The following is a 13,405-nucleotide window of genomic DNA, read 5'->3' on the forward strand; positions in this document are numbered from 1 at the left end:
AGTTCTGCTCTCTGCATCATTATTTTGTTATAAATATTTTGTTTTATTGAAATAGGCAATATCAACATAAAAGTCTGGTTAGAATAACTGTCAACATTCAGACTCTAAGTCAGCAATAGTTTCTGCTTTCAGTTTGCTTTGGGTGCCTGTTAGTCTCTTCTCAAACTCTTCTTCACTAATTTTCCCCTTTTTTAATCTTTTCAAGAGTCTTGTGTCATTCAGCAACTCTTCCATGTCCTCATCGTCAACATCAGAGCCCTGTTGGCAGTTGAAAAACAGAAAATTAAATTCAACACCAAACCATGTTCATTCTATACATCTGAACACACCAGAATTTTACAACCCACACTTTGCCAGGAGTGTCCAAGCAGGAAATAATACTCAGGTTCTACCTAGGAAACTAACTCTGTTACACCTACTGAGAATTTAAAAAGCAATAACAACAACGAAGTACTGTCCAATTAAGTGCTGCTGGAGCTTGTGGAAGGAAAACCCATGCAGCCTATGCTGGCAGCATTATTCACTACCATTAGTAAGTTGTTTTTGTGTTTTGCTCTACAAAGCTTCTTCTATGCTTTTTATACTTTACCTGTCAAGGGCCTAGAAAGTTAATTTTCAGTCTGTAATTCTGCAGTGGATCTCACTTATGTCAGACTAAAATCCCTTTGCTCTCTGCCTTTTCAAAGTATGCATCGATGTTATAACAATGACATGTTTCTTAAGAGAATGGGCACAGTTTACCTCTTCATGTTTCCTTTTAGCTGTTGCTTTCTTTTTCTTCTCCTTTTTGGCTTTCTGCTTTGACCAGGATTTGTTCTTTATTAATTTCTTTTTTCCTCCACTTTCCTGTCTTTCCTTTCTTTGTTTTTCTAGTTGCTCTAGTTGCTTTTGTCTCTGTTTTTCTCTATTTTTATCCTTAAATGGAATGGAGTCTGTATTAACAGTGACTGGAGTAAAGTCTGGAAAACATTTTCCTCTTAGTTCAGGCATCTTCGGCATTTTTAACAAGGCAAAACCTTTCGCAAGAGTAGCAAAATCCAGATCTGTTAAAATAAAGATTATAAAGATTATCCCACTGGATAAAAAGTTATTTTTTTTTATGACTCTTTAAGTTATCTTTCATTCTATACTTTATACTAGTAACAATGCTAAGTCATGCTTACTTGTGCTTATGTCTGTTTCAGTCAAACTTGCTAATTAAATCTTTTGTCTGATTTGCTTGAGAAAATAGGAGTTTTGTCAGAATCTGACATTGCAGAAAGTAACTTTGAGAACAGGAATGGGTAGTTGTAGCTCCTGAATAACACTACTATGTTGTGTTTTTTTTGCCAAATCAAACACTGTCTTCTGAAGAACAGTAAAAGATACCAGTCCTGCTGTGAATTACCTTTTATCCGGAAGATCAGATTACACTCGTGTTTGGCATAAGCCTGGATGTAAGACACAAATGCTTTCATCCCTTTCTCAAACACAGCCCTGTCAGCTAGGGCCATAGACTTCAGTTTTGGAAGAAGATCCAACACATCTTTCTGTGGTTTCATTTCCTGCATGGGACACTGAAAACCAAAAAAAGAAACAAAAAGTTCAGCTGAACGATTTAAAACGTGCTGTGAAAGAAACTTCAAACACACGCTTCTTCCCAGTTAATCTTCACTAAGCTTTGAGCCCAGTTCTCCATCTTTTACTGTGTCATTTAAAAACTCCAGTTCATTGTTTAGTCCCACAAACAATCATCCTAGCCCAGCACAAGAGCTCACACAGTACAGCTCAAGAGAAGGCAACACCTTTATCTCATGCCTTATCAAGCTATGTTCCCATTAGCAGGCCTCTAGAGAACTCAAACAATTAATCCCATAAATGCAGGACCAGGAAATAATTCAAGTTAAAATATTCCAAGTTAAGAACAAATTTGTTCTGGCCATTTTTCAGCAGCTCCGAGGGTATAGCATACTAAGTGGTTGTGGTAAGATCTGAGGCAGAAGCAGTGTAAGCCCTTGCTGCCTTATGGAAATGCTGAACCTACATACCGTTAGAAAATCAAAACCTTTCCTTAATCTATGCATCACGTGTTCCTATCAAAGATTCAGTAAAAAAAAAAAAAAAAAAAAAAAAAACACACAGGTAGCAATCACATTCTAACAGCTGAATTTGGTGATTAATAAGCCGCTCGTTTTTTTTTGTTTTGTTTTGTTTTTTGTTTTTTAATTATGTAACTCTGCTAGAACATTATCTATGCATATGACCTTAAGTCCTATGAATCTGGATTTCAACATCACTGTCAGTAAGGTTCTGGTGAGCTTGCCTGTCCCCTTGCCTAACAGAATAAAAGTCTACTAACCTTTTGATTGATTGAGAGAAAGTTAACATAGGATTCTTCCATGGGAAGCAAAAATACAAGAGCACTGCCGACATTGCCAATCCGTGCTGTTCGACCACACCGGTGCACAAAGGCACTGAAACAAAACAGAGCTCATTTAAGAGATGCTCAGTCAGATTCAGAAGTGTTAGTGAGCAAAAGGGCAAATCTGACGGAATGGAAAACCTAGAGTGCTGGTTATTTTTGAACTAACCTAATAACTTTAGCAACAGGAGAATTATGGCAATAGAAGTCAAAACACATGGAAAAGCTCCTTTCAAATGAGCTTCCAATGTACCATTCCTAGAAGAGCTCTGTACCCGCTCTCTGCTCTCATTCACCCTGGAGTTTCACCTCATTACTTCTTTGGTATTCTCATACTAACCCTTAGAACAGAAAGCCTCTTCATACAAGTGCAAGTGGTGACAACCTGTTTGACTTCTGCACGACACACCATTTTTATTGTAACTGATGTCAAGTTAAAGTGCAATGTTCCATCCTCCCTTGTTCATGCATTATTTTGCACAAACTCAGACCAACTTTCAGGCAACAAGTAAATGCATTTTCCACAGCTCTGCGTTCTCAATTTGTATCTAACAGTAGGATAACATGAGCACAAGCAAAGGTTCTTAAGATCTGAAGTTGTACCTTGCACTGCTAGGTGGGTCATACTGCAAAACCCAGTGTACCTCTGGAATGTCTATGCCCCGGGCCATCACATCAGTGCAAACTAAGATGCCTCTAGGAAGAAGAAAAAGTATTTTTTTCATTAAACTGTCATTTGAGAGAAGCATATTTTCAGAGACAATTTCATATCCTGTACTACTACTTTTGGCTGGCTTAGCCTATTTGTATGGTCTTACCCTGGGAGCTTCCGAAACTCGGTAAAAATCTTGTTACGTTTGTGTTTCATCTTCCCATGAATGCACATTATTTTGGCTTGTTTAATTAAGGACTCCAAAGCCTTCCCATAGTATTCCACACAGGCACATGTGCTGTTGTGATGACAACAGAAATGCAAAAGATTATGCTGCATTTTTCATCTGATTTAGGCAGTCAAGCTAGAGCAGTCTGAGCCCTTTCAAAAACAGCCACTTTTGCCTATTTTTATTTAAAAGAGGTACATTTTTTTTAATCACCATATATAACATATATACATTTTACTTTAAAAATATGTATAAAATTAGCATATTCTGTAAGACTGCTATTAAAATGAAACACTTTTAAAGTAGTTGTGTCCTTGTCAACACAGGGCAGAGTTTTGAAATTCAAGTAATAAAACACCACTCTGTTTTCATGGTGAAAGCTAAATGGAATTACCTGAAAAAGACTAGATGTTTTTCCTGTTTGTGCTGTCGAAGAAAGTGCACCAACTGATTGAACTTTTCGTCTGCTTTGCATATCTACACAATGCAAAGGAAAAAAAAAAATACATAAGGAAATGGACTCGATACAAGTTGACCTGCCAGTTGTTAATTTATTGGTTTTTTTTCCCCCCATTTTGGTTACTGATCTTCAGAGGACTTGCAAGAGCTTTGTGTCTTTGAGACTTCTGATTCTCCTGTTAATGTGGCCATGAACTGGCCAAGATTTAAAAACCTGTTGATGGAACCAGGGAAAAGGGAGAGGGAGCAACAAAATACCACAAGGCACAGAGTCCTCACCATGTAGTAGTTCTCCAGGCGCGTTGGAGTTTTCTGTGTGTTGCTTGCTGCCACTCCCTTCTCTTTCACCGAGATGCGAACAGGATTCCGGAGACCTGCTCTCACCAGGTTCTCCACCTCTTGAGTCTGAGTTGCTGAGAACAGACCTGTCCGTCTCTGCTTGGGTAAAAAGTCCAGAATGGCATTTAAACTGCAAGTAAGCACATGTAAAACATAAATGTCCCAAGATCTTCCTCAGAAGTTTAATCACTGGAACCGTGAGTTTATTAAAAAAAATAGCTGTTATTATTGAGTGCCAACTATACAGCATCTTCTATTCAGTTAACCATCATAATTTTTTGAGAAAAAGGCAAAGAACGTCACAGCTTATTTGTTACAGTGTTTTAAGTCATTGCAGTGTGTAAATACCAGCCCTTAGATGAGTATGTGCTAATATATATCACCAAAAAAGAAATCTTAAATTCTGTACTCATCAAGGAATCACCTTTTCTCAGTCCTCTTCCCCTTCTAGCAACTGCTTTATGTAGCCTGCAGAGCCAAGAGAGGTAAAAGACCAAAACAAAACAAATCTCAGTTTAGAGGCTGTTGTAGGCCAGGCTCATTCACACCAATCACACAGGAACTCATTTAAAACTTCAGAAGTATAACTGGAGTTTAGTATTTAAATACCTTGACTCAAAGCCCATATCGAGAAGTCTGTCTGCTTCATCTAACACCAACACATCAAGAGACTTCACACAGCTTGCGAGATCCAGCCCATCTGCTTTTCTTCTGAACAGATCCTCCAAGCGGCCTGGCGTAGCTACAATGATGTTCCCACTGTTTGGGTTAACGACATACAGCAATTTTATAACCTCACAAGGCAAGGGCTTTGGAGGATCTGCTAACAATTACCACGGCACACATCTGCACTCTTCAATAAAACAATTCCTGTGCTATTTCCCACTGTACTCCTATTTCAGGACCTCTCAGGAAGTACGTTGAGGGGAGAAAAAGCCCTCAGGAGAAAGCACACTATTTGCAGCAATAAAAGTTTAGAACATCAACTATGGAAAACAACCATTAGCTAGAAGAAATATTTGGTACCTCCATGCAAAAGCCAGCAGCAAATATAATTGCTCCAAAGGTTCCCCACCAGTATCAGCAAAAAATAGTTCCAGAAAATTATTCAACACAGAACCAATCTCGCCAGTCTACTGCTAGTACAATGTTTACATGAAGGAAGGAACTGAAAACCTGTCAGTGAAGACAGTTCTTCAATTCACCAGGTTGTACTCTGGGCTTTACCAGCACAGCACATAAATAGTACCAATTTCATATACGATCTTTTCCTGTCATCTCATTACCATCACAGGATGTTGTACCTCACTCACAAATCCACAATTTCTTCACCATACACACAATATTTTTATGCAGTACCACCAAATTTTACCACCAGCAAGACCAAATTCATAATTTGAACGTTTTAATGACAAGGAGAAAATCACAGTTGCAAGGCACTGATAAAAATTACGGCCAATCAACTTACCCATGTTCTTTAAATTTTTCAACATCTTCCATGGGATTCCTACCGCCTATTAAAAGAATCTGACTAAAACAAGAGAACAGAAAGATTTAGGTCACCTTTCAATTTTGCTAGTTTACAAATGACAGAAGTCCAAAGGAAAGGGAACAGAGGTCATGAAAAGCCTGAAGTTCACCCACCTAAACATGGGGAAGTGTTCTGTGAAGTGTGACAAAACCTCATAAATTTGAATAGCTAATTCTCTTGTCGGTGTAATAATTATAGCTCCAACCTGCACCAGAAGACAAAAGGAATTTATGTAAAGTAACAGAACAGGAGAAAGACTGCAGGAAAATTGTCCATTGTAAGGTAAGTGCAAAGAAAGCACCCCAATATTTGTTTTCAATTTTTACAGTTTGTTGTTCCTGGTATACCTGAGCTGAGCACACAGTCACTTGACGTGTATTCAGTTTGACTGACTGGTGCTTTCACTGAGGTCCCCAATCTTACTGAGGGATCATAAGAACACAGTAAACCATTCAGAAGTGAACATCTTAATCTTACCTGCATTTTTTTCAATTTTTGCTCCCGTCTGAGAAGAATTTCTAGGATGGGAATTACGAAGGCTAAGGTTTTGCCGCTGCCTGTTACCTGTGAAATGGGAAACGGAATCAGCCCTTCCTCAGCACCAGAGACAAACCGAGAAAAACAGGAGGCTCCCGCGGTTCACAACACTCACCGCTTCCGCAGCGACGTCTTTGTTACTCATGAAGAGCGGAATGGTGGCGGACTGGAAGAGAAACACCACAGGAACAGTTCAACTTGCGCTGCTGGAAGTAAGTATCAACGAGCCCAAATACCCCCCAGGAGCCACCAGAGCTCTCCAGAAGCCACCCGAGCGAGGGGACAGCTGAGGGGAGGCCTCAGGGCTGCGCCCGAGCGCCCGCACAACGCTCACAAGGCCCGGAGCTCCCCTTCCTTCCCCCCCTCCCCGGGGCCGGGGGCTCCCCCCTGACCTGCACCGGGGTCATGCCGGTGAAGCCGAGGCCCCGCAGCGCCCGCAGGACGCCGGGGCTGAGCGCAACGGGCAGCGCCTCCCAGCGCCCCTCCGTCACCGCCTCCATCCCGGCCCGGTCCCGCCGCCAGGGCCCGGCCCTTCCCTTCCCCCTCACAGCGTCCGGCCGCGGCGGGGCCCCCCCCGGAAACTCGCCCCGCGGAGCTTTGGTTCCGGCCCTGCGCGACGCCCCGCGGCAGCCCCAGGTACCACAAAAAAAATCCCGTTTTTAAGGGAAATCGCCCCTTCAGGCGCTGCTGAAAGCCCTGCAGTGCCAGAGCCCAGTGCCACGAATGCCAGTGTACAATTACCTTTCATTCCTTCAACACAAGGGCAGCAGCCTAACAACTTCCCAACACCCAAAGAAATATTTCACAAAAAAAAAATTCCAAGTGCCAAGCAGCCCCTCGTAGGCTCAAAGAAGAAAGAGACAAGCTTTCTTGTTTCTTTTTCTTTTTTTAAAGAATTTGTTTATTTTATCGAACCTGGGTCATATGTAGATTCACAAGCAATTTTAAATGTACATCTTAGAATTCAATTTTGCGTGTTTTACACAAAAATATTGGCACACAACAGTTGCAATAAGGTGTAACAGCCACCTTGCTGAAGAACTGCTGCAAGTGTTTGCCCGAGGTTGAAAAATCTTTACCTGGAACATGAAAACCTGTAACAAATTTTAAATTAATTGTACAAAACTGTTGTGTGTAACTTGTAGAGGCTCCCCCCTGGAAAAGGTCCCACCCCACCCCAAAAATGATTACAACTAATGTACATCAGTCACAACATAATCCTGGCTCAGCACCCACACCAGACGCTGCTTTAATTTTAAACCGATCATCAGATACCAAGGAAAGTAACTTTATACAAAAACAAATCTACATGTGCCTGAAAAAGAAAACACACCAGTATTTAGCATTATGCTAATTATGACCAGATAATGGCAGAGGCTGCCACTTAACTTAAATACAAGGGCTGCATAGCATCGCAATAAACCCCCAGAATCATTAACCCTTTGGCATCTGGAATCCAGATTTCCTGAACACTACTGCATTCTGCAATAGCACCAACAGGCTGAGCTTTGGAGCTGCAAAAACCAAAGGGCCAACTATTGTTTGCCAAGACACTGCACGATTGGCTTCAATAGGAAACCGGTGAGAGACTAAAAACCATATGGTGAACACTCGGTAGAGGAGAGAATGTATTTTGATAATTGACCACTTAATTAAAAAGCTTCAGAAATAAGTTGGAGTACTTGGGACTGTTACTAAAGACTTCCTTTTCAATTTTAACCAGGTATACATACTAGAGTGGAAGTTGTCATCTGTCTTCCATTCATTACCAGAATAAAGTTCCTCAGAATAAGGTTCCAATCGCTCCTCCTTGGCAGTTTCTATATGTGAAGAAGAGATTCTTTCATAACACCTACTGCAGGGCTAAAGACGTGAAAAATGCAAGTCACATTAGGGCCTTGTACCGTTTTCCCTAGACAGAACTGCAAGTACTTATGAAAACAGAAAGTTAGAAAAGACACCGACATTGCTTGTTACTACAGTTGAGTTACAGCATTTGCAGCTTGCTTGGACCTCGCTTAGCATACAGACTAGGCAGATTGAAGTGAAAAAAATATGCCAATCAAGTGATGAGATTTCAGCATAGCTTTTGCTACAGAAGATATATAAAAACAATTCATTTTTAACTAGGAAGGAACGTAAGCAAATAAGTTTTACAGTTCAGTAAAGAGGGTTTAGAAACTAAATGACTCTTTTTTTGTGACCAGGATGTTTGGTAGATAGTGAACTGAAATCCAGGACCAGGAACAGTACTCTTAAACAACTCTTCGGACTTCAAAAAACCTCTTCAGATAGTAGATTTGTCCCAGTGTCATGGCAACTAGTACAAGAGCTTCAAAGAATGACCAGAGGACCACTCTGCTGTTTGTGTTGTCATTAACTGTTAGGAGAAAAAAAAAAAAAAAAAGCAACAGTTTAAAACAAACTTAAAAGTACTTTATTTAGTCACAGGAACTGAAAAATTGCACATAAACCTTAGAGTTACATCACTGATATTTGTATCATGTCAGTACAAGTGCTCTGAGACTCTGCAGCCTTAGGAATGAGCTCAGGGGCTTATTTTTCTGAATATCTCAAGCTGTGCTGTGCAAGCAGATGTTAACCTCACCTTTGGACACAAACTGAAACATCTTTCTGTATTCTGCCCACCTTCAAAGAGGCCGACGGATGTGTAACTGCCAACCAGATGTCACCTGCTGCTTCAAGCAACAGCCACATTTTAAGGTCTCAAAGTCAAGTGGGGAATTTCAGATCTCTAAAGATTCGTTATCTCTGGGTCTAAAAATTCAGCACTTTAAGTCAGACCATTAGTAACAAAAGAAAAAATAGTCACAAAACTGGAAGTAATCACAGGTTCAAAACGTTGACAGGCCAGGGCTGTAACGTAGTGCTGTATTTTCACATTAAAAACATTCGCCCTTTATTTCTGACAGGCGCTAGGAACCATAGTCCTAGTCCAGTGCTAGGAACCACACCGTTACTGCTATCTTCATGAGTAAGACATTCAAAGAATTACAAAATTTACACCAATTAAGCAAAGATTATTTTGCATAATGATCTTCATTACATGAGAGACAAGCCAAATTAAAGAAGATAGCAAGTGTCAATCACGTTCTTTACCATACTGACAGAACTTCCAGGACTTGTTCTAAATTTTTTAGTAACATGAAAAAGCTGCTATGGACTTTAACCTAAAAAAAAAAGATGATTTCAAATGCATTTGAGAGGGGAGAAGGCAGTTAATTCAAAGACACGTACTTGCTCTATGTATTCTCTCACGAACTTCCATGTACTCCTGTTCATGCTTTACGGCTGTCATGGCCACTGCTAACTCGTTAATCATCTCTTCTAGCTTGTTCTGATGAGCTGCAGAATAATTTCAGAAGAAAGTCTGTTATTGACTCCAAAACCAGTTTGTTAGAACATACGAACAGTTGTAATTAGCTTCCTGTCACAGAGGAAGTTCTGAGAAATGCAATCCGTACAACTGCACTTCCCAGCCTTACAGCACCATAAGGTTTTGTTATCGCACCGCCACATTTCCTAACACATCTCCATGGTATTTAACAAGCGAGAAAGCACCTTTCTCTGGGTGGCAGAGGACACCCAGGACAGGCAGTGCAGCCCACTTGTATCCCATCTGGACATACTTCTCCAGAAAAACAGAGTGTAAGACCACATGAGATCAGCACCATACCATTAGCTATTTCGCAAATACCTTTCAACATATTCCAAGCAAGTTATCTTCACAATACAGCCTTTTCTAGTTGTTAAGCTTGCAAAAATAGAACAACTGAGGAATTAGCTTAAGATCATGATGCTGGCAAAATGAGATGACTTTCTGAAGCAGTGGCACATCTTGTGATCTTCCTGTTTAGCTGAAGCACGGCATTCAGCAGAAACATTGCCAAAGGGGCCTGGAACAGGGCAGGTTCTGGTATGCCATGAAAGCAGAAGAGTAGGAAAATAAACTAATAATGACAGGAAATTAGCTTGAGATAATTCAGCACATGGATGGATCAGAGATTGGAGGTTTAGTGCCCTGCCAATCACAGAGTCCTTTAAACACCTTCATGCTCAAAGAACTGCTCACTTAGAAAAATTATGAATGATGCAAGGGATTTTCAAAGTTTTCTAGCACCAAGAGAAGTTCAAGCAGTCATCCCACAGACAGAGTAACACTCATACGAGCTATAATTAAAACCTAAATAGATGTCTAAACCACACTCACTTTGCTAATATTGTAAATCCCTTATTTTCATGGCCAACTGGTCACTGCAATGCGTGCAGTTATTAGTAAGAGAAGAAACCACAGCTGCAGGGATTGTTTAAATCCACTAAAAGCACACTCAAGGGAAAGTGTTTGCCTTAAAAGTTAAAGCTGCATTAATATTCTTTATGATGCATATTTAGAGTCTATTCAGATTCAATAAAAAGACTTATAAAAAGTTCAAGTTAGGAATGTGTTAAATTTGTTCAAAAGCTATCAAGCACTCAAGGCACACAGTTATTTACTTGCTAAAATAACAAAAAAGGCTTCTTTTCCTTCTAGCTTTAGTTAGCAATTTCTAAAGAAAACTTTAGAACTTGTTACCCAAACATTTATTTTACAGCAAATGACAAATTTGAAGTTTTCTTGTAAAGTTACTGCTAATTCATAATGGAGATGGAATTTGTTGCTTCCAAAAGCCCTTGATTATCCAACACTTGTTTCAGTGAAAGTAAACAGCATCTAAAATATCTAATTCCTGGATGTTCACTGTTTTAGTTCAATTCTCCCTTAAAATCCTCCTAATCAGGTCTTGCATTAGCCATAAATAACCACCTGAAGACCACCTGTCTCGGCCCGTTGAAGGACCCGATCCCAAGAGCTGCTAAGTACATAAACGCCTCGATGGAAGCTTGCAGGTGCTCAGCATTGCTCAGAATCAGACCTTTTATGTAGTTTATTAAAAAGACATTCTCATGCTACAAACAAACATTACAGAGAAAAAGCAAACGTTAGCTGTTAGTGAATAAACATTTGCAAAAGACAAGATGCTAATGAGCTTTCAAAAATCAGGACACATACCATCCCAGGTATCTCCACCACCTAGAGAAAAGTGTAAGAGATGAACACAAGTACAGGACAAAAGGCTGCAGATAAAACAGTAACTTACGTGGCTAAGAGCTTTTTTTTTTATTAGCACATTTATCAAAGAGCTCAACTAACGCGTGTAGTAATCTACGTACTGCTGAGCAAACTAGAAATCAGAGAATGAGGCTGATGAAAAGACTAAAGGATGAGAGCATTAGTTTCTGCAGATGGCCAAGAGATTCCCTGGTGATTCTGCATTAAGTTGGGTCACGAGGTCTAAAAACATCCATATCCGTTCTAGCTGTGCAAGAGAACAGCTACCTAGACCGCCTGAAGAATCGGGAATTCTGAGAATGCCAGGCAAGTTCACAAGTCATGCATGTACGGAAAAGCTCGCAAGCTGGAGCTAATTTCTTTCCAGGAGTCTTCCTCACCTTCTGTCTCCATATCTTGCCCTTTTGGAGCTTCCCCGATATCAATTGTGAACATCACTATCTTGGGAGTCATAGTGGACATTCTGTTACTAAAGCAAAACTTGTAAGTTCCATCCATGTGGGCAGCAAATGTGTATTTTCCACTGGACTCTCGATCGCCTTTATAAATCCCTTTATTATCAGGCCCTGTAATCTGAACAGGGAAAACAAGATATCATACATTTTATTTAACATACAGCGCTTTAAAATGCATCATGACAGATCGCATGCACATCCTGAAGCTATCTAGTCAGATTCACAACAGCACCCATGCTCTGACTGCTTTGGCATTCTTTCGTTTTCCTTCCCACAACCCAAAGTAACGCTGCATTTTTCTGCACAGGAATCTCTAAAACTCTCAGTAAGGCAAGCCACGTAGAAGCCTCGCCCTCTGGCTGCGATTACTGGCCATCTGTCCTCAAGATAAGAGGCATTCAACAAGGGAGATGTGAGCTGGCTGCAACGCCGGCCACAAGGCTGGCTGTTAGCCAAATTAACAACTGCAGAGAAACCTTATCTCCGGTGTTTGTAAGGAAACAAAAAGGAAAAAAGGGCATCCTGCAGTATGTCAACACGGCTTTGGCTATAACACCCTGTAGTGCTGCAACTGCCTTCTCTGACAGGGCCAGAGCAGCGAACGCTCGGGCTCGCCGTGGCCTGATGTCTCCCACCCCAGCAGGCCGCCAGGCCCAGCTGCCGAGGTTCCACCGGCGATAACCAAGCGGGGTTTCGCGGCTTCCTGACTATTTCCTGCTTCGGGCCATCGGGCAAGCGTAAAGAGCTCCGCTCCATTTCAGCAGCAGCTCCCTCACGTTAGCGTTACCACAGGCCAGCAGCGAGGTGCCCTCCACCGGGAGGAGAGCAATTCCCGTTTACTGCTCCCCTACGGATTTTAACGCTTTGCAGGGGGCAACCACCCACCGAGCAGCCACGCAGCCAGGCCGCGGGCAGCCCCCCCGCCGCCCAGCACCACGCGGAGCACCCCCAACCCCCCCCAGTCCCGGTTCCTCGCCTCAGCGCGCCCCCCGCGCGGGCAGGCCCGGGCCTCACCTCCACGTCGATGTCGAGGAAGCCGCCCTCCGCCACCTCGAAGATGAGCCCCATCTTGGTGCCGGACGGCACCCGCTCCAGGAAGCACTCCTCGGCGTGCGCGTCGATGCTGACGAAGTAGGCGGCGGCCGGGGCGCCCAGCGCGGCCAGCAGCGCCAGCACCGCCCGCAGCGCCGACATGGCGGAGCCCAGCGGCGGGGCGGCAGGAAGAGGGGACGGCGCTTCCGGTCGCGAGCCACGCCGCTTCCGGGGGCACGGGGCCGACGCTCATTGGTCAGCGCCGCGCCGCTGCCACGTACGGGCCGGGGAGACGGCGGCCGGGGAGGGACAAAGGGAGGGGAGGGTGGGGTGGGGAGAGCGGGATGGGGAGGGGGCGGGGATTGTGCGCGGATTGACCAATGAGAACGGAGAGGGGCGCGGAGAGGCACAGGGGAGAGCCAATCAGCGCGCGGCGGGGAAGGTGGGCCTATCGGAGAGCGGAGGAGCGGCGTTGGCTGAGGGAGGGGGGCGTTGCCTGGCAACCGGGCGGGAGCGCGGGGCCTGAGGCGCTGAGGCGGCCCCGGGGAAGCACCGAGAGCTCCCGTCAGCACGGGAGGCTGCGAGCAGCCCCGTAGCGTTTACACACTAAGCACAAACCGGCTTCCGTGTGAAACATTG

The 13,405-nt window shown here is 43.0% G+C and overlaps 2 protein-coding genes across 3 annotated transcripts; both read right to left on the reverse strand.

Moving 5' to 3' along the window:
• Positions 1-19: 19 nt before the first annotated feature.
• On the reverse strand, positions 20-6,719 carry DDX55 (DEAD-box helicase 55). Its single transcript, XM_084539380.1, has 14 exons — positions 6,541-6,719; positions 6,264-6,314; positions 6,089-6,175; positions 5,725-5,816; positions 5,549-5,611; positions 4,690-4,839; positions 4,021-4,210; positions 3,677-3,759; positions 3,220-3,351; positions 3,005-3,097; positions 2,339-2,453; positions 1,388-1,556; positions 742-1,043; positions 20-258 (listed from the first exon to the last, which is right to left on the reverse strand). The coding sequence occupies exons 1-14, from the start codon at positions 6,646-6,648 to the stop codon at positions 91-93; spliced, it is 1,803 nt and encodes a 600-aa protein (XP_084395506.1). The 5' UTR covers positions 6,649-6,719; the 3' UTR covers positions 20-90.
• Positions 6,720-7,014: 295 nt separating this feature from the next.
• Positions 7,015-12,990, reverse strand: TMED2 (transmembrane p24 trafficking protein 2). Of its 2 annotated transcripts, XM_084539385.1 has the most exons (5): positions 12,749-12,990; positions 11,660-11,852; positions 11,220-11,240; positions 9,407-9,514; positions 7,015-8,528 (listed from the first exon to the last, which is right to left on the reverse strand). In XM_084539385.1, exons 1-5 carry the CDS (start codon positions 12,926-12,928, stop codon positions 8,404-8,406), a joined length of 627 nt encoding a protein of 208 aa, XP_084395511.1. In that variant the 5' UTR covers positions 12,929-12,990; the 3' UTR covers positions 7,015-8,403. The 2 variants fall into 2 exon arrangements, with proteins under 2 accessions (XP_084395511.1, XP_084395512.1); XM_084539386.1 differs by lacking the exon at positions 11,220-11,240.
• Positions 12,991-13,405: the final 415 nt, after the last annotated feature.

This window comes from Aythya ferina (genome assembly GCF_964211825.1).
Source record: "Aythya ferina genome assembly, chromosome: 17".
NCBI lineage: Eukaryota > Metazoa > Chordata > Aves > Anseriformes > Anatidae > Aythya > Aythya ferina.

Coding starts and splice junctions, on each gene's coding strand:
- TMED2 (XM_084539385.1), bottom strand. CDS start 12,928: ATGTCGGCGCTGCGGGCGGTGCTGGCGCTGCTGGCCGCGCTGGGCGCC. Junction 11,853..12,748: donor TCCTCGACATCGACGTGGAG/GTGAGGCCCGGG, acceptor TTCCCTGTTCAG/ATTACAGGGCCTGATAATAA. Junction 9,515..11,219: donor TGGTGGAGATACCTGGGATG/GTATGTGTCCTG, acceptor ATTATTCTGCAG/CTCATCAGAACAAGCTAGAA.
- DDX55 (XM_084539380.1), bottom strand. CDS start 6,648: ATGGAGGCGGTGACGGAGGGGCGCTGGGAGGCGCTGCCCGTTGCGCTC. Junction 4,840..5,548: donor GAAAAATTTAAAGAACATGG/GTAAGTTGATTG, acceptor TAACCCAAACAG/TGGGAACATCATTGTAGCTA. Junction 1,557..2,338: donor TTCTCTCAATCAATCAAAAG/GTTAGTAGACTT, acceptor TTTGGTTTTCAG/TGTCCCATGCAGGAAATGAA.